At 47.6% G+C, this 21,462-nt stretch overlaps 2 protein-coding genes across 2 annotated transcripts in view; both read right to left on the bottom strand.

Moving 5' to 3' along the window:
• The window catches only part of LOC120905707 (cation-independent mannose-6-phosphate receptor), a 105,007-nt gene that overhangs the window by 2,901 nt on the left and 80,644 nt on the right, over positions 1-21,462 (bottom strand). The window lies entirely within an intron of this gene.
• Positions 2,697-6,410, bottom strand: LOC120905706. Its single transcript, XM_040316720.1, has one exon. It carries the CDS (start codon positions 5,995-5,997, stop codon positions 3,037-3,039), a length of 2,961 nt encoding a protein of 986 aa, XP_040172654.1. The 5' UTR covers positions 5,998-6,410; the 3' UTR covers positions 2,697-3,036.

Raw genomic sequence — 21,462 nt, 5'->3', positions numbered from 1 at the left:
TGGCTTGTACCGACTTGACAGCTTACGAGCGATCGGTCCGTGGAGCCTCACTCGCTGATTGTTCGAGGATCGAAACTTACAGACAAAACGGATGGGACGGTTGGCGGAGAGAGGCTAGTCAGTTTGTATGCTTTTTTCCAGTGATCTATTGGATCTACTACTTCAACATATTTCAAGTACCGTAATTTAGCATGTATAACAACTCTCATGATGAATTATGATGAATACTTAAAAAACGTTATTTTTTATTTGTTAATTTTACAAAATTGAAAAATTTGCATTTTCAAATTTACCTATTTGATTGAGATATTTTTTTTTCCTTTTTGTGCTTGTAGTACAAGCGCATAGAAACCCATTTACCTTCCCTTTCCTTCGGTTTTTTTTCTTCAATATTTCCCGAGTAAGTTCAATTTTGGAGTTTTTAAGGGTTAACTCGTTCCATTTAATGAATTTGAATCACTAATTATCTCATTAATTAATTAATTGAATCTAATCATTCATTGGATCTCAGTAACTCAATTACTCATGCATTTCCTTGGCAAACAATATTAGCTTTTTCCAGTATTGTCTTTGGGGCTACCCATGCACGAGTCTATCTTTGTAGAATCGAATGTAAAGTCTCAAGTGTAATCGAACTATTATTAGCGGAATTTGGGGTAAAAGTGCCACCATGCATTTTTTCCATAAAAAATTTAATTCCATAAACCAATGGAGTATACTGATGGCTTCGTTCCAATGACTAGGTATACTGTGCCGAATATAGATTAATCAATTTTTCTCATTGTTTTAAAATGTTATTTGATGCAATTTTGATGCTCTATAAAACAAGCTATCAAAAACATAGGAAAAAGAAACCGGGAAATTATTTATACCATCGTAAACCTGAGTAAACCTGAGTGTTTTTTTGTTGTTGTGGGGTTAGTTCAAAACAAGACCAAAGCCAGGACCGCAAAGCGGTTGTAGCGCCGGATAAGTAAGTAAGTAAGTTCAAAACAAATATTTTTTGTCACTAAAAAAATCATTTTCCAAAACCGTTACAACTTTTGGGGCAAAAAGCGACCTCTATTTGAGGCAAGTGTGCCACTATCAAGGACTGTGTAGAAACAAGGTCCAGTAATCTAGAACGATTTGAGAAGTAGCCAAAAGTTCGTTACCGGCAGTTTGACATCTAAGAGCCGCTTTCGGTTCAAATTTTAGTTGTGATTGAATTATTAATCGGTCAAGACAAGACAATTGTTAATTGTTTATTGCCATTTTGAACCAAATGTATTGATGCCTCATTAAATAAAAATAGTTTTAGGATTTGGTGAGTTTTCCAGGACTTTCTGCTGCTAAATGGCATCCAAAATGGCCAAACCGATTTTACTTCCTTGACCTTGATCTCGTTCCTACACAGTCCTTGGCCACTATATTTCATGGGCACGGAGCTGTCAAAAATGTAGGAACACATACACTAGTGCCATACACGTTCCTTCTGCTTCTATTTGACGTAACGTCCTACGCAGACATGCCGGCCTATACAGGCTTTCGAAACTTAATTCATTACCACGCAGCCAGATAGTCAATCCTTGCTATGGGGGGACGGTCTATCCTAGGCTTGCATCCACGACGGGCATGTTATTGAGTCGCTCGAATTGACGACTGTACCACGGGAGCGCTACACACGTAAAAACTTGCAATTATCCAAGAAATTCGATTATTTTACCCATGTGGCACTCATGCCCCATAGCCCAATAATTCACTTTTTTTCGACCACATGTGACATGCTTAAGGTGGCACACTTGCCCCAAATTTCGCTAGCCGTGTATGACGACTCCCTTGATCTGATTTTGATAATTTTCGACCAAAAAGGGATACACGCTAAAATGCGGTACAAGTACAGACAACGGGAAAGGCTAAAGAAATGTGCCCAAACTCACCACGTTGCATATCTTTAGGCGCTACATCTTCTCTCGCTCCGCAAAGGAGCAAACGCTCATGCTTCCCATCTTCTCCCGTCGGACATCTTATCGGCGGATCTCATAAACCCCATCCCAATCAAAGCGTTTTACAACCGCAAACCCCAAAACAGCCCCAAAAATAGTACCCAGAAGCAGTAAGGCTGTATTTTTGAAGGTACAGCGGAAGCGGTACATCTTATCAATCGGTATATCGCCGAGGCAGGGCTGTGTACGTTATCGGACACTTTCTATCGTACTGCTTTGCGCTATCTTTTGCAGCTGACACCGAGCTTGGGGCAGCAAATTTGCAGAGGTGAACGATTAGAAGTGGCCCGGCCGATGCAGCACAGTTGGACTGCAGAGGAGTTGGACACTCCCCTCGCGCCTCCCCCTGCCTCCTCTATTGATAGGCAAGCGCAGCTACCGTGGAATGTTCGTGTGGTGCGTCCGCGTGTAAACTAGCACGTGCGTATTCGCACAAATCACCGTATCGCGGCGTTTCGTATTGTGGAGTTGCTGTGGAGGACGCAGTTGACGGACGTACGCGCTATCTCATGATGAGAGGGGGGGGGGAGTGACAGTAACCACACCGGCGTCACACCAACCGATGATGATGATTGACCTCTAAATTACACCGCCCCACCATACCTTCCTCACACACTGCAGGAGCAGGGAGGTTGGGAATATGATTGATTGCCTTGCGCCTGACAAGACAGACAAATCCACCCGCAAACAAAAATGAACACGCCGGATTGATACTGTCTCGATGTCACATTGTTATTTTTCGTTTTATTTCAAACGTTCAATACATTCGATTTCATGACATGGCACGCTGATGTCGATCTGCTTCCGATCAGTGTAGCGATGCCCCGTGCCCTTTGCGCAGGTGCGCGTGCCTGCTGGTGCAACGGGCGCCCAGGTGGTTGTTGGGACGCTTTGCCGACGGTGCATTGCGATCATTGCGTGGCTAGTGGCTATATCTCGGGTGGCGAAGCAGCACTACGCTGCACACTACTTTGCTACGGTACGCTAAACGACTATTGCTACCAACTACTGCTCCTACTACTGTGCTCTACCGCATACTGCAGCCTACGCGCTAGCCAAGGTTGGGCGGCGTTAGAATAGGTCCAACGAGGCCCGGCGTTGTGGCCGTGCCCTGCGTTGCCGGTGGCACCTTGGGCCCGTTCGGCACGGCCGTCCCGTTGTAGTACGGGCAGACGCTCAGGCGGCACTCCGCCTCGGGCACACAGTCCTGGCGCCACACGTGGAACGCCTTGCCGTCCGCGCACGTGTACATGCGGGCGGCGAACGTCTGCTCCGCGCCCTGCGGCTCGCACACGTACAGCAGCTTCCGGTCGGCGGCGGGCCAGATGAAGCCGCGCTCCTGCACCGTCTCGCACCGCGGCTGATCGCACACGATCGGCAGGGGAAGCGTTTCCGGTGCCGGCAGCGGCTCGACCAGCAGTCCGCAAACGTCGGCCGGCAGCGTGTCGGTGCTGCAGCACTGCAGGAAGAAGTTGAACTGGGTGCCGGCCGCGCACGACTGGCCGATCGGTTCGTACAGCCCGGCGCCCTGCTCGACGCACCGGTAGTACGTCTGCGGGCTGGCGGACGGCCAGAGGGTGGTGCGCTCGAGGGGCGTACTGCACCGCGGCACGTCGCACTCGATCGGGATCAGCGGGCTCGGATCGAGGGCGTCCGTCAGACAGACGGCAGCCTCCGGGGGCGGCGTCGTCGGCACGGGTGGCGGCGGATAGAACGGGCAGACGGCGATTTCCGAGGCCGGCCCGCAGCACTGCGCGAAGAAGTTGAAGGTCTGGCCGGGCGGGCATACGTTGGTGCGCACCAGATACTCGCCCGTCGCCTCCTGCAGCTCGCAGGACAGATAAGAGGTCGCGTCGTTCATCGGCCACAGAGTCGCGCGGTCCCGCTCCGTGCCGCACCGGGCCACGTCACAGATGACGGGAAAGACGGGCGTCGGGTCGTAGCTCTCCAGGCACGTGTCCGGATCGGGCTGCACCGTGGACGGCGGCACCATCGGCGGATAGATCGGGCACACGCTGTCGTCGTACTCGCTGGCCGGCACGCAGCGCTGCTCGAACGTCTGGAACAGCAGCCCGTCGGCACACTGCTGCAGCGTGGCCTGTATCCAGCCGCCCCCATTGTCCACGCACCGGTAGTACTCGTTCGGCGTCGCGGCGGGCCACAGGAAGGAGCGCTCCTGTTCCGTCTCGCAGCGCGGCGCGCCGCAAATGATCGGCACCGGCACGCCCGGCGGATCGGCCGGCGGGGGACAGGTCGGGCAGCAGTCGGTGCAGGGCGGCGGCGGCAGCGTCGGGAACATCGGACAGATGTCGATCCAGTCGAGCGGTATCACGCACTCCTGCCGCTGGAAGTCGAAGAAGAAGAAGTTCTCGCAGCGCGTCGGCATCGGCACGTACTGGAACAGCCGCTCGACCCACACGCAGCGATAGTACATGTCCGCGACCGTGCTCGGCCAGAGGATGCTGCGCTCCTGCGGCGTGGTGCACCGGGGCGACCCGCAGATGACGGGCAGTGGCACGGGCGGCGGGACGGCCGTCGGTGCCGGGGCCAGGGTCGTCGGCTGCGGGGTCGTCACCGGGGACGCCGGGCAGACGTTAATCCAGTCGGCAGGATCGACGCAGCCCTGCGTGACGAAGTTGAAGTACTGGCCGGCCGGGCAGATGTCCTGGAACGGGATCCAGACGGCCTGCAGCAGGAAGATGCAGCGGTAGTAAAACTGGGGCCCATCGTTCGACGGCAGCAGCAAAGTTTCGTCCTGCAGCACGGCACAGTTCGGCACGAGACAGTCGATGGCCGTGGGCGGACCGCCGGAATCGACCGTGGTCGTGATCGGTGGCGCAACGGTGGTCGTCGTTACCGGCGGTTCATTCGTTACGGGAGGTGGTCCGGTCGGCGGGGTGTTCGTGGGCGGAGTGTTCGTGGGTGGGGATGCGTTCGGGTCGCACGGGTCGGCCCAGTCCCAGGGGTGCACGCACACCTGATGGAAGAAGCTGAACAGTGTGCCCGGCGCACAGGGCATCTCCTGCGGCGACCAGCCGCTCATCAGTGGCCGACACTGGTAGAACTTGTCCGCCATCGGGTGCACCCAGAGCGTGTTGATCTCCTGCAGGGTGACGCACCGCGGCCCACTGCACGGATCCAGCGGCACTAGGACGCCATCGTCCGTACCGATGTCAATAGTCACTGTTGTCACTTGAGGTGTCGTTAACTCGGGCGTGGTAACCACGGGAGTTGTTATTTCGGGGGTAGTAACTACTGGCGTCGTAATCTCTGGCGTAGTAACCACGGGAGTTGTTATTTCGGGGGTAGTAACTACGGGAGTCGTTATTTCCGGCGTAGTAACTACTGGTGTCGTAATCTCCGGCGTAGTAACTACAGGAGTCGTTATTTCAGGCGTAGTTACTACAGGAGTCGTAATGCCGGGCGTCGGAATACCATCGTCCTCCGTACCATCGCAAGCCTCCCACAGCTCTGGAATGACGCACACCTGGTGCCGGAAGTGGAACCAAGTGCCGGGCGCGCACGGCATCAGCTGCAGCCGCCAGCTACCATCCGGCACTGGGCGGCACTGCAGGAAAAAGGCCGGATCCGGATAGCCCCACAGCGTCTCGATCAGCTCCTGGGAGGCACAGCTCGGCTCCGGGCACAGCTCATTCCCGTCAGCCAACTGCTGGGTGGGGTACACTCGGCGGCATGCCACACCGTCTTCCGGCAGTTCGTCACTCTGCTCACACAGCTGGCTGGTCGCATCGAACCAGGCCCCGGCCGCGGGACAGGTGCGGAGCTGTGCGTACCACACGCCTCCGTCCGCCAGACACTCCCAGTACTGATTGATGCTAGCGCTTGCCGGCCACCGCGGACGGGCGTCCCGATCGTCCGAGCTCCAGCAGCGCGGTTGACAGAGGTTTACATAGGCTGGTTGATGTTCGCCGGCACAGCACCCGATCACTAGCAGCAGAGCCGCGCCACTGCACAACAGTGTACTCCAACGATCGCCTCCGCTCGAGGCCATACCCCAGACAGTTGGTAGGATGCTTTGTTTGTATGTGTTTGTTTTCTTTTCACAGACTGTCTCCACACTGACACAGACACTGGGCAACGTTGAGCGTGGTTCGGCTGTTTCAATATTCAGACCCTGGGCAGACACCGCACCTTGAACTCCTTAACACTACCACACCTCAACAGTGGACGAAGACGTCGCGCTTGCACGTTCGATTCCAGGCACACAGACTCCGACAGCTCTCCTCCAATATAACAAAACCCCAGCCGAACATACGGCGACGCGAATGTCAAGTGCTCGCCAAATCGTGCGGGTATCTTTCTTTTATAGGGCAAACTTCCGATTTCCCCGATTAATGACACATTACCTCCTGGGCGATTCTTATCGCATCCGTCGGTCCCATCCCGTTATCTACGACTAAAGGATGTCGTACGTCCAGCGGTAACAATCAACCGAAACTTCAATAAATCATACTTCAACTGTCAAAAGCTGCTAAGGGGCTCGCACTCCCCTACCATTGCTTCTCCTGAGGTTCCTGAAGTTGCAAAGATTCACCCAACTCGAACCTGCACAAGAATCCAAGGGTCAGTTAGCGATAGAGATAGAGAGGGTGTTGTTTTGGTTCAGCGGCATGCTTCGCTTCTCCTAACCCCAGCGTCTCTGCTGGGAAGCGCCTCGTCGCTGCAGTTGATACATTCCTGCGCTGTGACGTGGCTGATGTGGTGTACCATATCTTGGGATGGATATGGAGTCTCCCGAGCCCACCGAATGTGGGTGCGTAATATAGGTGCTGGCAAAAAGATCTGGCCCTGGCTTATTTGCACCGATCCGAGGAGCCAGGAAGTGAAATGTACCGCTCCGGGAACACCGTATGCTCAACAATGATTGATAGGAGGGTACCTCTTCCTCTCTGTACACTATCTGCGCTGCTTTCGGAACGTATCGGACAAAGTGTTCACCCATAGTTGTGTGTTTTTCCCCCTCTGTTTAAGCCGTTTATTTGTACCTCCCCGAGTTCCCTTTCAACTGCAGCTAGCTTAGCAATTCGGTAGCTCCCATTCCGCCTCGATCACGCAGACCTGTCGGCGGAAGCTGAACCGTGTGGTCGGTGCGCACGGCATCTCGATAGGTGCCCAGACACCGCCGAGTGGACGACACTGGTAGAAATAGGCTGGGTCCGGGTGCACCCACAGTGTGTTGATATCCTCATAGGTTAAGCACTGTGGTAGCCCACAGCCAATCAAACCGGGAGTTGTTTGGTCAGTCGGTGTCGAGGTTATGAGGCTGATCGTCGTATCGTCGTCAGTAGCGATGCTCGGCGATGTGGTGCTGGGACTGGTAGTACTCGTTGTCAATTCTACACATCCCTCCCAGTAATCGGGACGTACGCACACCTGCTTCCGGTAGCTGAACAACGTTGCCGGCGCACAGGGCATCCGCTGCAAGGTCCAGTCTCCTAGCGGGCTGGGACGACACTGCAGGAAATATAGTGGATCTGGAACGGCCCACAGCGTGTTGATCTCTTCGTACGTAACGCACCGGGGAGTCGGACACAACGAATTGTCCGCAACGGTGACAAAAGCGCTGGAGGGAGCTCCACGGCACCGGTCTGTCACCACCAGGACTATCACCAGAGACACAAGCAGCGTTTGAAAACTGTTTCCTTTCGATGCCATCTTCGACAATAACCGGGTTGCAACACCACGCTTTTGCAGTTAGTGACCTTCTTTCGCGGGCTTTCTTATATATGTGTTTACAGTTCACACGTAAACAGCAAAATCATCTTCTTATCGCTAGATTAACCCCTTTTTTACAATCCAAATTGTTTTACAACTTTCCCATTTACTATCGCAAAAGCATTTCAAATCCAATTAATCATCCCCACTGATATTTAGGATCAGATTACTACTAGTGGCTCACCGAAATTACACTAGTTAAGCAGAGTAGGTGAAGGTAGTATAAGCAATTTTGAGAAGATTTAGAGAATTGTTGGAAAAAATTAAAATTTGTGGAAATCAGGATGGCTTCGCCCCATTTAGGCCTAGGAAAGGCGAATTAGCTGACTTATTCCATTACATATATACAAAAAATAATGTTTCATCGGATGTTTAACTGCTTAACAGTCAACATCGAGCGGTATTGTAATTCAACCCACATTTTATAATTGCTTTCTCCAAATTCGCTCCAGTTTTATGACGAAGTATTTTAGTGGCTATGAGCACCATGGCAAGTTCTTCGGAAGTTTATCAAGATAAGCCTATTATAAGTTTGCGTTTCATGTGTTGTTTAGTTTTAGTTTAGTTAAATTTAGTTATTAAGTTACATATATGTATCACATGAGGCAGATATATTAATTAAAAAAAAATAATTAACAAATAAAAAATAATAATAAATTAATATACAAGTTATTTATTATTATTATATTCAAACAACTCCTAGACTTTACTTCCTATTGCAGCGAGTCTGTTGTCTATGCTTTCCAAAGATCAACTAATAATTACGATATGAAATCGTTTAAAAGATTTTGATCGTATTTATAACTTTCTTCACACACTGAGGTCATTTTATGGATGTGGTCATGTAAGGAATTAGTTAATTTTTAAAAGCAAAGAAAAACTTTTAAATTCTAAATGGTCTTCAAAAAACCAATGGTTGTGTAAACCAATTGTTGGAGAAAAACACTTGCATGTCAAAATGCTCACCCCCAGCCACCATATAATTGATTAGTATAGCACGCGAAAGAATGTGCGCGACGACTCTACCAGAGTTTCCAGAAAATTCTTAAAAACAGCTGTTACGCGTGTGCGTCCTTTATTATTCCGCACGTAACTATGTCATAGACGAGAAATAAGTGGAGGAGCGAAGTTAATTACCCCATCTATTGGAATGCGACATGTATATATTTAGAGTTTGTGCACAGTCCCTCATGTGCATCTGTTGTCCCCGTGCGTTTGTGGTATGCAATGGGGTGCTTAAACAATCATCAATTAAAGTGAAGCGAAGCGAGTCGTCACACCGAGCAGGGATGCGCAGAGGCGTATCGGTGTGCTCGTGAAGATTAGTTTGGAACCGAGAGTAGGAATTGGAACTCACACGAGCCCCGGAGAGCTAGTGATGAAGCCCACTGACAAGATTTGAAGACATCCTGTCAACGATTGTCGAAACTGACGCTCTTCCGCACTGACATCCATCATTCCCGTGAGGCAGTCCAAAAACGACCCCCGATAAGCTGCCCCCCCTTTATGGCATCTCGCTGATTGTTATCGGCGCAAAAACCGCCCAATATCTGGCAACAACCCACCGTGGGGTCCCCGGGGGTGGTCTAGAACACTCTTACCTACGCCGCGATTGTTTCGTTCGGTTCAGTAGCCAGGCCAATTGAGCTGCTTGACAGGGGTCGGTGCTGATGGATTGATGTTCACCAGTCCAGTCGGGTGTGATGTTGAAGCATCACTTCCTGGTTTGCCTCGAAACCCCCTGGGCAGTTATGCTGGAGAGCACCCGTTAATATCTTCGACATCGTGTGTGTCCCGGGGTCCAGTATGCGCCCTTTGTGGTCTAGCCAGCAAGGTGGTCTAGGCGCTTAATGACTCTTCCGCGCTCCCGCACGGGAAGCTACAGCTTATCTTTCGACTGTTGCCTTCCCTGTTCTCCTTCCTTTTCCGGAGCCAGCTTGAAGTGCGTGAGACGCGTATCGCATAGCTTTTCGTATTAGCTTGAATTAATAAAGCATGTTTGTACACCGACACTCAGCTAAAGGAGGGTTTGGGGAATGAAATACAGTGCTCCACTGTTTGTGGTAAAGAGTGGGGTGGAAATAGCTTAAGTGGGTGTCATAAAACATGCAAACTATGTTTCTTTTCCATTTCCACATAACGCTTCCAGCTGGAAGAGCTACCAATGAATAACTCACACTGGTTGGCTGCCGATGCACGCCGTGCCAGTTTTATGTTCTTCATCTATTTCCTGGGAAGCGCGCTGCAGTTGGAACCAGATACCGGATGGACATACCAACCGAAAGGACGCATGAAGGCAGCCAAGCAAGCGTATTGAAAATCACAGCCCTCGGAAGATCCCTCCGCTTTCCGAGGGCTTCCCACTCGGTGTGCATGTGCATTATCCGCGGTAAAAAAAGAAAGAAACAACTATACTCCAATTCCCTGCTACCCGAGGCGCTACAACAATCGGATTGTTTTACGCTGTAAGACAATCATCTCGGTACGGGAACCATTTCCACAGATTCCTTCCCGCCGTGAATATGTGCTGTAAGACTTCTTCCGCGCTGTGCTAGAACATTCACACCCGCCTGGCCCGACCTGAAGGTGAAAATAATAGAACCGAAATAAAAGCCCGGTTCCACCGAATCCGGTAAAAAATATCGAATAACCTTTCCCAAACGGGCCGACCTCGCTTGCATTCGGGCAGCCATGGAGTTGGCGTCTTATTGCTGCGCGCAGGTACGTCAAGCCGTATCACTTGTACAAAGCTCTTCCAGAATAAAACCTGACCCCCCCTCTGAACATCCTATCGAGTTACCGTTTAGCGCGCTGTTTTTTTCTATGTTACTGCATCCCGTCGAACCGAATCGTACAGACTCGCGTCCTCCACGAAGCATTGCCGCTGCTGAAACTTGACAAAAGATTTAACGAACAAAGTGATCTATTTCTCTCGCAGCATGATTGGTGAGAGAACAGCTGATACCGGGACGCGTACCACAGGCCTGTCGCATTAATTCCCGCCGGACGGAACCGTCCCGAACCTGATCGTCAACTTGACCGCCAAACGATTCGGGCTCTCCTGAGTATTGTTGTGATAAATAGGATCACCGACACGTTACACGTGTTGGTCGCTGCGGTGACAAATTGCTCCAATTTTTACGCTTTCTCAACGGGTAAGAATGGCCGCTTTGGGTGAAGATCTTCAGGAAGAACAAAAAAAACCTGCCCTCCAGGAGCGTTTAATTACCCCCAAGGCAACTCTTGCCGCACTTGACAGCTGCTTAGCGGCTGCATGGAGGCGTCGACATTTTATTATTATCAGTTGCCGCTGGCGTACTTCAAACGACGGGTCCAATGGGGGCTCTTTTGGGAAGTAAATCAATACTTTTCAGAACTGTCGTCGTTTCGGCTTTTGCCGTACCTCAGCACAACCATATCGGTCTCAGCAGTTCTTTTTTTTATAACAACAGCTCACTCAGCGGATAAACAAAAACAATACTAATGGCTAGGTATAGATCAAATACAAATCGTCTTCATGTGCAGTAGTTCTTGACTATGTGTTTATTTTTTCTCAGCACTTTCTCTCTCTCTCTCTCTCTCTCTCTCTCTCTCTCTCTCTCTTTCTCCCTCTCATTCTCGCTCCACGTTTCAACTTGTGTCATCGAAAACTAAACAGCAACACGAGTCAATAAGCGCAAGGTTTAGTTAAATATAAACAACAATTTCTAACGAGCTCAGGCAAATCAAAGTACCCCGGTAACGAAGTCCGTCGTTGGGGAGGCGTGGGCGGAGGGGAAGGAAAACAAAAACATCGCCACGATGTTGATATGGCACGGCAGACATAACACAAGAGGATATAGACTAAGCGACAAACCCCTTTTACGGGCGGCGTTCAAACAAAACGCATGCTGTAGCTGTTTGTGCTTGTACTGCTGCTTCGGCCGTTTCTTGGTTCTTCCCTCTCGATTTGCTGACTGTGATTCAAGATTATCGTAGAAGCAAAAACAAAAAATAAAAAAGCAAGCAGCAGGGGTGAAAATAAAAACATAAACAAAAAACACTGCGAGTCAGCGTACCACTTGAATGAGCAGCAGAGTCCGTTGCGGTACATAGAGAAATCGGAGAAATGGAGGCTGATTCCTGTATGAAGATGAGGAATGTGTTGAGCATTCGCCCACAAAGGGACCGTTAATTCTGAAGCATCAATAGTTTTTGCGCCCGTGTGTGCTCTGTTGAGCAGGAAGTTTGTCAATTTAAATCATACAATAGATTGTTTTGCTTCCTCTCATGATTTGAAATATAGATAACCCAAGTAACATTTTAAATTTTATCATAGTTTTGACGTTGTTGTTACGGTTATTCCATTAAGCCTCCCTTTTTCATTTGAATGTCTTATATGAACTAATAAGACTATAATAAAACACACTTAAGACTGAAAGGGCCCATCTACAGAACTCTGTTAAGACTACTTGTTAAAACCATTTCTAGACCTTTAAGATGTGAGGCGTAAATAAATTATCTAAATTACAGCTTATTGCTATGGATATGTTCTTGAGACGGCAATGAAGTAATGATTATGAAGTCATTATAATTGTTGAGAATTATTTGAGAATTATTATGTTGTCTTAATATTTTTTCTGATTCTGAGATCGCTCGCGTATGAGCAGAAATCCATGCCAAGAAAATGTCACTGTTGAAATACATTATAATAATTTAAAAAATATCAAAGCGCCTCAATAATAAGCAACTTTTTAGTTTAAAAATAAATTATTTTAAATATATAGTTTTCATTGAAACGCCCTGAATTTGCACAAAAAGCTTTTTGAAGGATGTGGCATAATAAATATAACGGGAAAAACGTTTGGGAAATAGTCATTTTTCTATTTGTCTTGTAAATTATGAATTGGTTTATCTACACATCAACATGGCTGACACATTTTGGATACACAAATCAACAATCTCTTGCATTAAAATGGATTCCATTGGCTTAAGATCAAGAGGACTTTCCTGATCACAAATTCAGTCGATTTGTAGTGCTGTATGTGTGACTAAGATAGTTTTAAACAGCACATAGCTTTAGTAAGCACTTGTGCAGATTAACTCTCCACGTACAGGTAGTGTCCGAAATACGCGCAAATTTACACAATCGTGGATTTCTGAATTTGACAGTTCTTTGCCCAAATTTTATTGATTTGGTACAATATCAGTTAATAGGTAACATGATTAAAAAAACTAAAATTGTTTAGAATTTGAATAATAACCACCCACTGCAAGTGGGTTGAACTATATAATGGCTGAAAACCGCTTCTTCACGCTTTGCAGCGTATCTTAGATGCAGCCTGTATAGTTTGTCCCAAGTTCCCTTCATTCAAGACTTAATAAGCATTTATTAAGATCAGTTGATCTTGATGTCCCAGTCTCAAAATAACGAGTCTTAAAACATGCTTAAGAAAACGTTTACTGGATGGTTAAAGCCAGGCATCTTTTAAGTCTTATAAGAGTCTTAAGGCCTTCAGAACGTTTTAAAGGTTTGACAACTTTAAAGACTGTTAAGCAACTTTAAAAGACATGTTAAAACTATGTGTCTCCTATTATAGTTTTAACAGACAGTCTTATAATCGCCTTCAGAACGTTTTAAGGTTTTAACAACTTCAAAGGCTGTTAAGCATCTTCAAAATACATATTAAAACTATAAGGCTTAGTACACTCATAGTAAAGCATTCTTTAGACATGTTTAAGTGTAAAAGCTATAGGAAATGTTTCTTGGGAAACGATATCCCATCCGGAACGTACCGTGCAATATGAGAACACTTCCAATGCTTTTTTTCTGTGTTCAAGAAAATCCTGGCCGGCTTGATATTTGAATTCAAAGAGTGATGCTTTTATTTTGGTCTCTGGATTTAGCGTCTATACAAAACAGTGCCGAGACGCTATTACCTTTCTTTCACTGACCACTTTACTAGTGAATGTGTCGCCCTGCTCTTCATCAATTAATACTAAATAAGGAATTATTTCGAAACACACAATTTTGGTTCATTACTGAAAATGGGTTCCTAAACATCATTACCCCGAAACATAAACCATCCCTCGCCGTGCTATCCAATCGAATTCCCCAGACTGGGGAAAAAAGCGCACACACACGCACAATCTAATAACTGTCAAAATAAATATAGAATAAGTAGAATATAATCTTACCACAAAAAGGAAGCAGAGGGTGGCGCATATTAGGCACATCCCGGGAACATACATCGAATGCTGCCGTTGTCACGACGTGCGTCGGATAAAAAAGGGGGAAGTGAAAACACATACGCGCGCGCGCTCGCTTGCAACCTCGGAACGGCGGAACAGCGACCGAAGCAGTCTATAATGAGGATGATAATGGGGCGCCGCCACTCGACGAGGGCGAGGCAGGGCATTGGAACATCGATCTAATTTTATCTTTCGATTTCCCTGCTAGTTTTTTAAGCATCTAAGCAGCTAGGATAAGCGACCGAGTATCAAAACAAATCCAACTGCAACGCTAGGCCTGTCGCCCGAGCAGTTACGGGGTGCGGTAGAGAGCGCTCTTAAGCCCTAAAACCCTGTCATTGTCAGGGAGTTTGTTTCTTCTCCTCTCGCCTGGTGCTGCCCCCTTCTCCACTTCTAATGCCTTTTTAGTGGCTGCTGCTGCCGCAGCGTGACCTATTCCTACCGGTACCGGTTGTTGTTGTTTTTTGTTTCTGTTCCCGCTGCATCCCGATTTCCCGCGTTCCAACAGCTCCGAGACCTAATAAACGATCCACTTAACTGGCGAGCCCCGCAAGGGCGTCGAGGTTGCAGCTTCCGTCCGTCTTTCCGGCAGCAGCGCAGCACGAACGGGAAGCAAACACACCAAACACAAATCGAATCTTAACCAAACAAACGGAAACGAACCAGACGTCGGACGTGGGGCCATCTGCCAGCGGGCTGGCGAAGGAGAAATGGTCGCTTACATGGGCCGGGGGAAGATATTATGCAAAATTCTCATTGCTGTGTTGATGCTAAACAATCTTTCCCAACATTCACCATGATTTGCTGTGTATTGCACAGCGTATTGCTTTGGCCAATCCGCGCGGACTACCACCACCGCCGCCGCCGCCGCAAAACAATCAATCAAACAATGGAACGTGACTCAGCAGTCGTTGAGCGGTTTTTGCTCGAGCGGCAAAATATAATATCGCTCTTTTTTCTTTATCTCACCGGTGACATCCGGTGTGCCGAGACAGCACCTGTATGCACAAGCCTGCACCGTCAATGCATTCTGGAGTTTGCAATTCGCCCCAAGACAATCAATCTCGCAGAATAAACGATGCACATTGCTTCAGCAATTCGTAGGTTATCTTTACCAACAGAAAGTTCGTTTTTGCATTGAATACAACGCAAAACAAAACCTAGCAGAAAGGATATGTAGGACCCAATTCCAACATTGCATCCATGTAATTCACTACCCAGGTGGAATATAAACCTCGGCAACTTTCCGCACGATCTCACAGAAAAGGCTCAACATGTGTCAAAACAACCCACCCAAGCACCCAAGGTTAATCCTCCCGCCGTGCCGGCAGGGCGTGGGAATGACAGATGCACATGCACAAAATCTCAGTCGCATCGGAAACCGGTAGTTCGCCGTTTTTTTCTCTTCATTTTATTACTATTGCACCCACGAACGTCCGTACGAGACCTTCGAGCCGGTGGCTAATTGTTTACCGCACGAACCATCTATCCGTTTCGTGCTATGCCGAAAAAAAACTTCCCGCGTGAGAACCAACCATAACGACTCTTGGTTCCAAAAAGGTTCAACTTTGGGTACGCCAGGACATGCTGATGGCACGTTTAACTTCGCGTATCGATGACGTGCCGATTAGGACGTGCCCCGGTCGCACAGTTCTGTGCAGCAGCGGACGTGTCGAAACAAACGAATCCTTCTGCCGGAGAGTGCGAGTACCTGACCCTTGCTGGGATTTATTGCCCACCATTGGGAGGGATTTTCCAGCAAAATATTTGCCTACCATCGGCACAGTTTATGCGCAGTTGATACTGCAGTGCTGCAAGGCAAGGAATGCGTGACACGTCCTGGCTGTTTGGTTGAAGGATGAGAGTCCAAACCGGAGAGGCCGCTATTTGGTCAAAGCTATTCGGTAGCAGTCTCAAAATATTTCGCAAATTGTGATGCACTGATCAGAAGTTCAAAATATACCCATTGTTGGTACCACTTTGCAACAAAATCGACTTCCATCTTCTAAAAATTTAAGAATACGCTCTCGAAAAACTGGACACGCACACACCGAGTCTTTGCGGGCCCTTTTTCCACGATATGTGCCGGTGGTAGATGATAAATCAGATTAAAAAAGCACTGGAAGTGACCATAAATTTCATTTCCAACCTTCAGCAAACCATTGCTGCCATTTACCGCGTCCCGCCAGGCACTTCCGGACGGGAAAGATGAGTCACGTTCAGACACACTGGCGAACCTTGGGCGCATTTGGAGCCTGCGAACAGACGGAAGAGCGGGTGGCCGATAATGTATGCAAAGAATGTCAAGATGCACCCGAACGCAGGCATTCATCTCCCGAGTTAGATCGGTCGGCACGGAAGAAGGACTGCCCGAGGACCAAGGACCAGGGGGAACCCATCAAGGCAGCACATAAAATCGAGAATCGTGCCGAAACCCAAATGAAGCAGATAACATTGGGATTTTCCATGCCGGTCTGCAGCACGAAGCGAGGTTTACGAGCAAGAATGTGTGTGCTCAACCACGGGACGGCGCATATCTTCGCTCTACCCCGGGGTACCCATTGGGTTTCGCTTTAATTTTATTCTTCAATGCTTTTTTATTATTTTATTTCAGTATGTCCACGACGGACACCTCCGTTTGCATCGGATCCCCCGACACACATCCCAGCGACTTGAAATACTTTATTTGATTTGTGTATTCATTCGCATGGTATGGCCAGCATCTCTTCTTTTGCGATTGCAAGAGCATATGAAGTTCCCAAACGGCGTATCCACACAGGAGCGCGCTTGTCATTTACGATCATGCATATTCTGCCGGCGTCCGAATTGGAAAGTAATTCACTGGTTTATTGGTTCCAGAGTTATTGGTACGGATGTGGGGAGCATAAGGTTTTGTTTGGAGTGTCATTGAGATCTGGGTACTTGGAGTTTTCTGCTGTTCGCACTTCTCGGACAGATCGTGTCTGGGACGTTAAAATGCACGTTCGGTTCTGGGAGTCGTCTTGCGTTGACGATAGCAATATTTCGAGCGCTTTTTACATTTTTACGACAGTCAAAATCTTCAACGAATGCATGTCCCTGAGATTGGTGAATGTCTCCATTGCTCAGTCGCTTGCGTTTCACAAAAAAAAAATCGACCAAAAACGGAAGCGCGAACTCTCGAGCACGGCAACACAGAACCACCCTCGCACGTTCAGAGAGGCTATATGAACCCAGGGTTCTTTGGTTTATGATATCCAGCCCGCAACTGCAGCCACGATCACTCACCTCTTGAAGAGCGTGTGTTCAAAAAAAAAGAAGGGAAATAACAGCAACAAAAACCCGTAAACTCCCTAGAGCCATCTGGCTGGACGGATAGCTCGAAAGGGGCAATGAGGCATTCGAAGGGATCCTCCCGGGTGTATCTTCCCCCGGGGAAGTTGTCTGCTTTTCGGTGGAAAAACACAATTTAGGTGGTTTTGATGCCACTGCCACCGCCACACTCCCTCGGTACCAATTAGGAGCCTTTTAGTGAAATTTTCCAGGCACGCATAACACACACACACACTCACCCCCGCGTGATCGGCTTGTTTCTAGACAAAAAGGAACCTGTACCCCATCTTCAGTGTGTGTAAGGGCACCCCTTTTCGATACCAGTGCGCTTCCGGATGTTCGAAGAACATAGGGCAGCAGGCACGCAAAAACGCACCGACAGAAGGATTGAGGACTCGACTAGACGCACGCGTTTTTACAACGCCTTACCTGTCAGTATTTTATGTGTGTGCTTTCTCTCTAAACTGGAACATTAACGATAAAACAAGATAAAGTGCCAGAAATTGACAGCTAGACGTGGTCAATCCGTTTCGACAGCTTGTCATAATGACAGCTGGTTGAGTGGGAGGGGGTGCGAGAGGAGTAACAAACAAAAGCGATCGCAAGACACTCAAACACATCGACACTGTACAATGCTCAGTTGGAACAGTAATGCTGGAACGTTCTTACTAAGGCACCGTGTAGACGAGGCTTTATCGAACCGTGCTGCCGTTGGCAGAAGATCCCTGGTTTGGCTGACTTCCCCCCTTTCCATCCAAACTTGACGCACTCAAAACAGTCCCTAATTGGTTTCCCGTCGCTTCCCGTCTCCGATAAAATAATCTCTCGCATTAGCTGCCGCTCGAGCATCACTGCACCCTTGCCAAGTATCCCAACTACCAGTGTGCGTGGTGATGCGCACGTGTACACTCTCCACGTTCCGGGGGACGTCGTGTTCACATAAAAGAAGAACAAAAAAAAACAGTAGAACACCCATCTCGAATGTAGTGAAACAATGCAATGGTTCTTCTTGCATCATGATTTTAAGAGCGTGAAAGAGAGATTTTCCCCCTTTTTATATCTTCTGAGCGCACCCGCTTAGGTTATTTGCTTCCATTTTTAATAGTTGTATTTATGCCCACAGGCACACAACTGGGAGCAGGAAATCCCCTGTTTTGCACACTTATCTTGGGTGCATTTGGGATTTACTTCGTCGGGGATGTGTGTGCGTATGTATGGTGAGACACTGTAATTTCCCTGGAGTGTCATTTTGCATCAGAAAAGTCATGACTCCTGTTGCTCATTGCCTTCCGGTATGGTGGAAATAGGGAGCAGTTTTTCAATTTCGAAATGCTTTACCATTTTTCATTCACTTTCATTGTCGACAAAACACGGGCAAAACGGGGGGAACTTAAAATGGCACTAGTTGATACCATACCACGGGAAGTATAAGCATATTTCAGTCAACGTTCCTACCATCAATCGATGCCAGAATATTTCTACTGCGAGAAAGCAAAAAAACAGCTAGATGAACACAAAAGCACAGGGTTTTTGTACGGGTAATCATGACAATTTCTCGTTGTAATCCCTTACCGGGTCGGTAGGAAAACGTCGGTACGGCAACAAACGGAACCTCCTGGAGGACGCCGCTTCATCATCGGTGCGCTGCCGGCGTCTTCATCAACAACCGATGACTACCACCTGACGGATACTGGACCGTCATTAAACAATGACGGCATCCAGAGGTAAGGCTGGATGAAGACATCCATGATGAAAGGCGGCACTGCAACCGAAAGCAGCGAGGATTCGTAGCGTACCGTACAGCATGATTCGTGTACGGGGTATTGTTGCTAGAGAAATCATTCCAACTCTGAAGCATTCCTCTAAACTTTTTTTAATGAGTTTAACGAAGATCCAACACTTCACCTGGCACGGTAATATTACTATGTTTCTAACAACAAACAGGCCAGGGAGTGTTGTGAAGTGGTAGTTTAGAAAATTATGTTTTAAAACATTTCTTCAACATTGGCCATTATTATTTTGCTGCGTAATTCTTGTTTTACTAAAAGATAGCTACCAATTAAGCTATTAAATTAGAATTTCTTATATCTGTTATTTACTTGTAATTATGAGATTATTTAACATTTTCGTTGAATAAAGCACCAACAACTTAAATAAAGGCTAAAATGTCCTTTAAGCTAAGCTTGATCAAAGCTTGTTTTCCTAAGCCCTACAAACCCGAACTCTTCAACTTCCATGTTTGCTAAGAATTGTTTCTTAATAAGCAGCAAACCATTATGCAATCAACCGAAACCACATCATCAACAGCATCATCTCCTTGCAAAAAGTTGCGGTTTATGCATTATTAACACCACCTCCCACCCCAAAGATCCACACTCCACGGTCCATGGAATGGATGATTACGATGATGATGATGCTTTTGTTGCAGGAGTGCGATTGTTTTCTGCGCTCTGCTTGCTTTGTGTTGCTGCAGCACCACCAGCAAAATAGAACCTCTCGTGATTCTTGATGCTTAATGCATCGACTTCAACCCGGAACCCCCTTCTGACGTCAAAGTCTTCTGACATTTGTACTCCCAAAAAGAGCGCATGGAACGGCGCAGAGGACATTGGTGCAGCGTCGAGAGGTCCTTTGGTAGGGTTGCCTGCAGCATAATTACTCCAAAATCCAGAGCGGAGCGGCAAAACACATACAACGACTTGACGACTCGAGAAATTCTTGATTTCACTGTTTCATGCAATTTAAAGGCTTGTTTTTTTTTTTGCCTCGCTCGCCTAGGATAGGGAGACTCAGCATTGGAATGAGCCCGACAAAGTTTTCCATTGCACAATTCTCATCATCGACTAAGTGCAGTATGTGTGTTTGCGAGTGTGAGTGCTTGTTTTTATACAAACACCGCACATATGCAGCTGCAGTCCCTACCTGTTCGGGTGTAAGGGCGTTTTGGATGGAAGGAAAGACTTGAAATCCAAAGCCTCCGCGCGCTTCATTCCACATGGCTGCCCTGGTCCTAAACTTATTCACCTTTGTTTTCCTGTTATTTGTACCTTTTCTTCCTGCCTACCTTTTCTATGCATCCTCGTCATAATTTTCTTTCTGCCATCAACACCTCAGAATAAGGGGTTTGTGCAGGGTTTCTTGTACTTTTATTTTATTTATTTACTTACTACCATATCTATAAAAATTTTAGGCATCAGAAACTCTTCAATTCAATGGATCCATATATTGAAAACTTTGAGAAGAAATGTTAAAACATTCGACGGGAACCCCTGTAACAAACCTTGATCACATGTTAGAATATTTCCAACTCCATCCCATGACATCCATGAGAATTGAGAGCGTATGATGCAAACCGAAGCCACAGGATACACACAAAAACTTTTCCTTGTCTTTTGTGTCCTTTTTCTCCCAACATGCCTAAGGTCTTCCCCTGTGGCGGCGACAGCTACACACAAACACACACTGCTGAGGCGAATGATTTTATTATCATTATTATTTCTCTATTTACTTTCCTTCTTACCTTCCCTATTTGGACTCCTCGCTGCCTCACCCTCCCTGCATATTCCGATAAACCTCTTCAGCCGGATAGAGCCTTGCGACCTTTCGAACCCGGTACCTAGCTCGAATGATGATGAAGTTGTAAAGCCAACACGACAGAGGGAGGCCCTGGTCTGCCAGCAGGACACGCTTGTTAAAGCGCCGCCACTTCGCCATAGGGCGCAACGCGCCAGTTTTCGGCCTGCCTCTACAGTCCCTGACCAGTAATTACCAGCGAATGTGTCTTAATCGTTATTATTACACAGTCGGACCCAAAAGCCCTGTACTGACCTTTTTTTCTTTTCTTTACAGGGTTTTTCGTTGTTGCTACTGCAATGGCCGCTGAATGATTATGAACGTCTTGGGTGGCATTTTAGGGGCAGCGAGTCGCGTCTTCCGAAAAGAAAAGCCATTCGCACCTACCACGGCGCATATCGCTGCAAGCAACATGAACCCACATCCGGTTGTATACTGAATGCGGCTAATCTAGTATGCTTTCCAAGCTGTTGCAAACGAAACCGACCTACAGAACAATAATGTGATGCAACTCTTGTGGCAATAATTTGATGCAACAAAAAATAAAATAAAAAACTACTCGGAACTACTCGGCCGCAATGGTCAATGCGAAAACTTTTCGGATCGTAACCGAATAAAATTCAGA

The sequence above is a fragment of the Anopheles arabiensis genome, chromosome X (assembly GCF_016920715.1).
Source record: "Anopheles arabiensis isolate DONGOLA chromosome X, AaraD3, whole genome shotgun sequence".
In the NCBI taxonomy this organism is placed as follows: Eukaryota; Metazoa; Arthropoda; class Insecta; order Diptera; family Culicidae; genus Anopheles; species Anopheles arabiensis.
Note: the sequence above shows the minus strand (reverse complement) of the source record. Positions and strands in the feature narration are given on the sequence as shown.